Below are 8,196 nucleotides of genomic sequence, written 5' to 3'. Positions count from 1 at the left end.
TTCGTTTGCCTTCGTTTGCCTTTGTTTGCTTTTGGAAAAGTTGTCGCCATGCGAGACTTAGTTTTTTTTTTTTTTTGCTCAAATTGAGCACAAGTGAGTTTCTAGTCTTGAAAGTGTGCAAAGTGTGGGCCAATCTGGTGGCTGGAGTGATGACACGTGAATGCTGGAAATTCCAGACTTTGAGCGGATTCAGCGTACATAGAAAGAAAATGTAGCATTCACGTGGGTCTCTCCTAAGCGTGCCATTGGTCGGTCTGCTGTCCTTAAGTACCCCCCTCCCCCCCCTCAACGTCACGTTTGCTCAACTTTCTCGGTCTTTGGCGCCCAGAGAAAGCTTGAGGAAGGATAAAAAATGGCGAGGTTTCGGTACTGCGTTTTCTGTTTTTCTTATTTGTTTTTGTTTGTTTGCTTGTTTGTTTGTTTGTTTGTTTGTTAATTTTTTTAATTTTTTTTTTTTTGTTTGTTTGTTTCGTTCGTTTGTTTGTTTGTTTGTTTCGTTTGCTTCGTTTGTTTTGTGATGTTTTGTTTTCCCTTCTTGATGGCACAAAACAGAAGCAAACAAGACTTTCGGTTATATTCGGTTATATTCGGTTCAATAAAAGTTTGTTGGTTTCTGCACAACAACAACAACAACCACAACAACAAAAGTCCCTCTGTCCCTCAAAAGCAGTTTCTCCTCTGTCCTAAAGAAGAGCCTCTTTGTAATCGATCTTGTCTGAATGCAGCTCTCCTTTTGCCTACAGGTTTTTATTCCAACCCTTTTGTTGTTGTTAGTGCCATGTTGTTGTTATTGTTATACTCTGTAAAAGCAGTTGTTGCTGTTGTACTTGTTTGTTGTTTCTAAAGACACTGTTGTTGCTGCTGTTAGCGCTGTTAGTAATCACCCACTTGGCTTGTATTTTTGTTTCTTGTTTTTGTTTTTTGTTTTATTTATAAACACTCTCTGAGTAAGTGATGCTGTTGCTGTTGTTGTTGTTACAGTTGCAATGAGTGTTTGTTAATGTTCCCCCACTTGGCTTGTACTTTTGTTTTCTGTTTTGTTTTGTTTTTTTTTTGTTTTTGTTTTTTTTTTCTCAACACTCTCTGAGTAAGTGATGCTGTTGCTGTAGTCGTTGTTATAGTTGCAATGAGTGTTTGTTAATGTTCACCAACTTGGCTTGTTTATAATCTATTTTATTTTATCAACACTCTCTGAGTCAGTGATGGTGTTGCTGTTGCTGTTGTCGTTATTATGCTTGCAATGGGAGTTGTTACTGTTCACCCACTTTGCTTGTTTTGTTTTTATTTCTTTATTTTATCAACACCCTTTGAGCCAGTGATGCTGTTGCTGTTGTTGTTGTTATAGTTGCAATGAGTGTTGTTAATGTTCACCCACTTTGCTTGTGTTTTTGTTTTTGTTTATCAACACCCTTTGTGTCAGTGATGCTGTTGCTGTTGTTCTTATTACAGTTGCAATGAGTGTTTGTTAATGTTCACCAACTTGGCTTGTTTATAATCTATTTTGTTTTATCAACACTCTCTGAGTCAGTGATGCTGATGCTGTTGTTGTTATTGTGCTTGCAATAAGTGTTGCTAATGTTCACCCACTTTGCTTGTTTTGTTTGTGCTTTTGTTTTTGTTTATCAACACCCTTTGAGTCACTGATGCTGTTGCTGTTGGTGTTATTATAGTTGCAATGAGTGTTAATGTTCACCCACTTTGCTTGCTTTGTTTGTTTGTTGCTTTTTTTTTTTATCAACACCCTGCGAGTTAGTGATGCTGTTGCTGCTTTTGTCATTTTACTTGTATTTATAGTTGTTACTGTTCAGCCACTTTGCTTGTTTTTTAATCTGTTTTATTTTATCACCACTCTCTGAGTCAGTGATGATGTTGCTGATGCTGTTGTTGTTATTTTACTTGCAATGATAGCTGTTACTGTTCAGCCACTTTGCTTGTTTTGTTTGTTTGTTTGTTTGTTTTTTTTATCAATATCCTCTGAGTAAGTGATGCTGTTGCTGTTGTTGTTGTTATAGTTGCAATGAGTGTTTGTTAATGTTCCCCCCCTTGGCTTGTACTTCTGTTTTCTGTTTTGTTTTGTTTTTGTTTTTTTTGTTGTTTTTTTTCTCAACACTCTCTGAGTAAGTGATGCTGTTGCTGTAGTCGTTGTTATAGTTGCAATGAGTGTTTGTTAATGTTCACAAACTTGGCATGTTTATAATCTATTTTATTTTATCAACACTCTCTGAGTCAGTGATGCTGATGCTGTTGTTGTTATTATGCTTGCAATAAGTGTTGTTAATGTTCACCCACTCTGCTTGTTTTGTTTGTGCCTTTGTTTTTGTTTATCAACACCCTTTGAGTCACTGATGCTGTTGCTGTTGGTGTTATTATAGTTGCAATGAGTGTTAATGTTCACCCACTTTGCTTGCTTTATTTGTTTGTTGCTTTTTTTTTTATCAACACCCTGCGAGTTAGTGATGCTGTTGCTGCTTTTGTCATTTTACTTGTATTTATAGTTGTTACTGTTTAGCCACTTTGCTTGTTTTTTAATCTGTTTTATTTTATCACCACTCTCTGAGTCAGTGATGATGTTGCTGATGCTGTTGTTGTTATTTTACTTGCAATGATAGCTGTTACTGTTCAGCCACTTTGCTTGTTTTTTTTTTGTTTTTGTTTTGTTTGTTTGTTTGTTTGTTTTTTTATATATCCTCTGAGTTAGTGATGCTGTTGTTGTTATTATGCTTTCAATGAGAGCTGTTACTGTTCACCCACTTTGTTTGTTTATAATCTGTTTTATTTTATCAACACTCTCTGAGTCAGTGATGCTGATGCTGATGCTGTTGTTGTTATTATGCTTGCAGTGAGAGTTGTTACTGTTCACCCACTTTGCTTGCTTATTGTCTATTTTATTTTGTCAACACTCTCTGAGTCAGTGATGCTGATGCTGATGCTGTTGTTGTTATTATGCTTGCAATGAGAGTTGTTACTGTTCACCCAATTTGCTTGTTTTGTTTTTTTATTTGTTTTTTTGTTTGTTTTTGTTTTGCTTGTTTTTTTTTATCAATACCCTCTGAGTCAGTGATGCTGTTGCTGTTGTTGTTGTTGTTGTTATAGTTGCAATGAGTGTTTGTTAATGTTCCCCCACTTGGCTTGTACTTTTGTTTTCTTTTTTGTTATGTCAACACTCTCTGAGTCAGTGATGCTGATGCTGTTGTTATTATGCTTGCAATGAGAGTTGTTACTGTTGTAGTTATGTCTGTCATTTGTCCTTGTTAGCAAGTTCTATTTGCCCTCTCTTGCCTTTTTTCAACACAGTTTCTTTCTTTGAGTCATATGGTTGCGAGATCCTCTCAAACTCCATCTCTTTATTTATTTGTTTCTTTTTTTTTTTTTTTTTTCTCATTCTCCTTCTCATAATAGCAATCACTGCTGCCACCATGCATGTAATGCTAGTTGCTCTCATTCTTTTTCATTTGCTAGTGGAAACTTTGTTTCTTCTTGTTGCTCTCTTTTCTTTCTTTTTTCTCTTTTGCAGAGGATTCGAAAAAACACAGCTCTTCCCTGCAGTTGTAAACATTCCAGGATTCCAGGATGCAGGCAGAAGAAAAACACTCTCACTAACTGTCTTCTTTTTTTTAGCATAAACCGTTGCAAACAAACACCTGAACATGTCTTCTTCACAAGAAAACAACACTGTTGTTGCCCCTTCTCCGAACTCTAAAGCGAAAAAAAAGAAAAGAAGGCAGTCACAAGAACAGAGAGACTTAAAGCTCAAAAACAAAGTCAGGGCCGCATTAGTTGCAGCGTGTGGCTCCGTAAACAGGGTTGTACCTTTCTATGGTACCAAGAAGAGGTACGCTGTTAGCTGTCCGATGCCTTTGTGCAAACATTCCTCCACAAGCATTAAAAGACACTTGACTAAAAAAGATCATTCTTGGACTTTGGATGAAGCTTCCATCTTTTACTCTGCAATGGTCAGGAAGTTTCAGCATGCTCGTCTCGAACGCAAGTCCGGCTGTCCAAAACCTTACCCCTGTTTGCAATGTTGGAAGTATTACGACCGACTGGACATACACTTGAAAGAGACTCATTTCTACGATTCCAAGACGATCAAACAAAAGATTGCAGAGGCAAAGCGATACGACAACGACAAGCTCTATGTCCCTCAATTTATTCGACCTGCCTTCTTTGGTATTAAGCCAGTAGCTGAACAAGCGTCTGCATCAGGCTCTGCATCCTCTGCTCCTGGGCCTTCCTCCTCTTTTTCTTCTCCGGTTCTTTCCTCTGATCCTCTTTTAAGCTTGCCCTCATCAGTTGCTGGTTCGTCCGAGGCTCCTTCTGCAAACCACTGCACCTCTGTAGAAAACAAAGAGCTGAACACCGAATCCGTCCTAGACTCTGATTTTAATTCCTTAAAGCACTTGGTTTCCAACTCCTCCGTCTTGACAGAAGATAAGAGACTCTTGTTTCAGCTGGACAAAGATGCTTTTCACTTTTATTACCAGTCAGCAGATGAGCTCTTCAGAGATTTTGAAAAGTGGCTTGTGGTAGCCAACAACAACACTTTGTCACAAGCAAAGATCTACAAAAATGCAGTTGTTGAAATATTGACATGTTGTGACAGCACGCTGACGCTGCACCCGAACGCTCTCACCAATTCCAACGTTTTGGAGGATAGATACTTTTCCATGCACTTTAAAAACATTCAGCTCAATTCCAAGCTGAGTGAACTTGACCAAACAAAAGCCATGTCTTGTCACACGTTGTACAACCGCCTTGTCTACCTTTGTCTCCTGTTTCGTTTCAGTGAAGCCAGGAATGTCTATTTCGGACTTTCTCATGAGGCCATCCGACGTTTGCGCTGCAAGGTGGAGGAGTTACAAAAAGTGCTGAGGCCCTTTCGTTCTTTGAGGAGGAGCCTTGTGAAAAGCAAAAAATGCATCAACATCATCAATGTCAGTTTGCTGAACGAATATGGCAAGTCTGCATACGTAAGACAGTTAGTGGAATCGATTAGAAAGCCGTCTCTTACACCGACTAGAGACAATGCTGTGTCTCTACGAAACCATCTTCTGCTCTCTGTCACTGTAATTAACAGTTTAAGAAAATCTAACATTGCTCTTTTAAACATTAGAGACTACATGGCTGCTGAGAAGAGTGAGTGTGGATATTGCATTGTGCAAGAGCGCTACAAAACAGCATACAAGTACGGAGCCAAAAACATTCTAGTGCCGAACGACTTGAAAGTGTTGATCGATATTTATTTGCTGAGATACAGAGACCTTCTTGTCAACGACTCTCACTACATGGCTGCAGACACCAAGACTGTTTTGGAGTTGAGCGACTGCTACAGGCCCCTTTTTCCATCGATGAGACCCAACAAAGACGAATGTGTGACACTCGGTGCAACTAGAGTGCCTGTTTACCAGATGGGTTCCTCTGCTATCTCCTCTTGCCTGACGTCCTGCTTCAGAAAAAGCCAAGTAAACATTCCCATGAAGCGTCTTACTCCCACTTGCATTCGCGGTTCGATAGCCACTTACTTTGCCAACAACAGCAAAGAAGATCGCGAGCGGTTTGCTACACTCTACATGAAGCACAGCAGGAACACAATGGATAGCTTTTATGTGTCCCAGTGGAACGCTGCAGAGGAGTTGCGCTTTGCCCTGGGCATCGGACAGTCCTTCGGAGTCATAGAGTCTTTGACTGTTGAAAAGTCTGAGAGACCACCAAAGAAGGAGAAGGATGTGATGGACTGGCTCCAAACTAATGCAGAGGAGTACGGTTTTCATGAGGTTGAGGACATCTTTGAGGAAGATTTAGACTCCGGTTCTGACTCTGAAGAATGTGCTGCTACTTTCAGCTGTACCACAGTGGTTCCGTTTTCTCCAGCTGTAGAAAACAATGTTCCTTTAGAGGATAGCAACGACCATGCCGTAGATTTCTTGTGTGAACCTACCTCAACTCCTGTTTCGTCTGTTCCATCTGAACAAACAATCGCTGGTCCAGTTCTTGAACTATCCCCTGCTCTTGCACAACTAGTTCCTAACGAACAAGCTGTTTGTATGGATGTAGATCAGACTCTAGCTGTTCCTGTTGGCACAGCTTGTTCTCCTCTTGCATTAACATTATTTCCTGATGAACCGGATTTTATTGAACACCATGCAACTTTCTCCAGTTTACTTTAATGAGCAAGTGGTTGCCAAACCTGTTTCTGCTTCTCCTTCTCAGCAAGTCGCTTTCTGTCCTTCAAAAGAGGTCTTTTCTGTTCCTCTGACTCCTAGCCTTGTTGCTTTTCAGCAAACATTGGCCAAACCCAGTTTGTTTCTTTCATCTGATCCAGTTTCAGCTGTTCCTGTCCAACAGGCTGGTACTGTTCTTGCAAAGCAGCTCTCACCTTATGCTGTTCAATCTGTTGGTAGCCTATTTAGCCAAAGTCTTGCCTCTACATCCAGAGGTAAATTCTTTTTGATTTTTGATTTTTGATTTTTATGCAAATCTCAACACGCTTTCAAAAAATGAAAATGCCCAAATCAACTCCTTGCCCTATTGTTATTGTTAGAGCTGTAAAAAAAACAAAACAAAACAAAAAAACAACACAGAAGTGTGTATGTATTTGTTGCAGGACTAATTCTGTGATTGCTTAAATGTTTATACAAGTGAATGATACTAAAACTGATTATGTTTTAGAAGTAAAAGATCCAAGAAGAAAAAAAATCAAGTTGGAAATGCCATCTTTCACTCAAGAACTCATCGGTAATGTAAAACCTAATTTATACAAAGATATATAAACACAAACCTCTTCTTGCACAATTTCAGATGGTTAACTGTTAACAAAAACTAGCCATCATTGCTAAGTGCACTTTTAGAAAGTTGTGTCTACCCGGATTTCTAATGATGAAGTTAGAAACATCACCGTTAGAAATCATGCACAGCTTGTTATCATCTCTAACACTTAGAAACTGTTGATGGTTTTTATGAATTAGAAAAATGAACATGGTTTTATTTTATTTCAGGATCAACTCAGCCAAGAACAAAGGAAAACAAAGCAGAAGTTAGCCAATGCCATTTAGGTAATCTTTCAAAAACCAGTTATTGCTATCAGTGCAAACAATAAGGTCAACAAAAAAAAAATAAATAAAAAAACAGAATAAATCTTGTCTTACTTCAGAACCAAATGAATATTTGATTTAATCACTTTGTGTTATGACTTGAGTTTGTAAAATTTTAGATGAAATAGTTGAAGAGCTGAATGCTTGCCCTGGCCACAACGAATGGTTCAACACCAGAAGTTTTCCACGATGTGCAGCTTTGGTGTTGGCATACATCTTGCAAGACGTGTTTACAGATGTAAGCTCAAGTTGCTCGTACAAAGATTACCTTGGCATCTTGGCAAATCATAGCAGTGACAAGCTCATTCATGTCTTGCAAAAGTACTCCTACCAAAGCCATATTAAAGACAAAATTAAAAACATGAAGCTAAAAATTCAAAAAGAGGGTAGTTTAGAAAAGTTTGTTCAATATGGCAATATCGTGAAACCATTTATGTAGTTTAGATAAGTTTGTTCAGTTTGGCAATAAAGATGGGCCTTTTGTGTAGTTTGTTTTATCTATGCTTTTGCAAATATTTTTATCTGTTTCGCTAAAGACATAATAAACAAGAAGTTCTGTTAAACTGTTCTCACATTTCTTATTTAAAGATAGTTCAAACTTTTTTTTATCTTTAAAAAAAAAAAAAAGAAGTCGTTTTGTTATTCTGTGAAAACTTTTAATAGAGTTGCATTTAGAATTACTTCTGATGTTTTTAAGAGTTTGTTAAAAAGCAAAATAATATTTCCTGTGATGTTAAACTGCATAAGTGAAATTTAAAAAAGGAAAACTGCTCCAACCATTTTTCGGAAAAAGAAATCAAAAAGTTCCTTATTTTAAAAGATCTAGACATCCATTTCTTCTTCAGCAAAATAGCGAGGCTTTTTTATGAACTCTTACTCTCTATTTTTTCATATCTTTACACAAAGGATTTTGTTTAGATCAATGTAAACATACATAGAAGTATATTATGTTTTTTTTTTTTTTTTTGTTTTTATGCAGTCTAACTTTTGTTTCACTTCTATTTTATTTTACGTTTATCTTGTATTTTATCATGCCTTATTGGTTTTTGCGTTTTGTGATGTCAAGCTGCGTAAGCTAAACTTAAAAGGGGAAAACTACGCTAAC

The 8,196-nt window shown here is 37.7% G+C and overlaps 1 protein-coding gene across 1 annotated transcript; it reads left to right on the top strand.

Annotated features, from left to right (window-relative positions):
• Positions 1 to 293: 293 nt before the first annotated feature.
• LOC149892712 (uncharacterized) lies at positions 294 to 6,066 on the top strand. Its single transcript, XM_090078147.1, has 3 exons — positions 294 to 366; positions 3,619 to 6,011; positions 6,055 to 6,066. The coding sequence occupies exons 2-3, from the start codon at positions 3,648 to 3,650 to the stop codon at positions 6,064 to 6,066; spliced, it is 2,376 nt and encodes a 791-aa protein (XP_089934273.1). The 5' UTR covers positions 294 to 366; positions 3,619 to 3,647.
• Positions 6,067 to 8,196: the final 2,130 nt, after the last annotated feature.

This window comes from Hydra viridissima, unplaced genomic scaffold (genome assembly GCF_058129835.1).
Source record: "Hydra viridissima isolate aposymbiotic clone 2 unplaced genomic scaffold, HvirCarnegie_v1 scaffold_2, whole genome shotgun sequence".
NCBI classification, from domain to species: Eukaryota; Metazoa; Cnidaria; class Hydrozoa; order Anthoathecata; family Hydridae; genus Hydra; species Hydra viridissima.
Note: the sequence above shows the minus strand (reverse complement) of the source record. Positions and strands in the feature narration are given on the sequence as shown.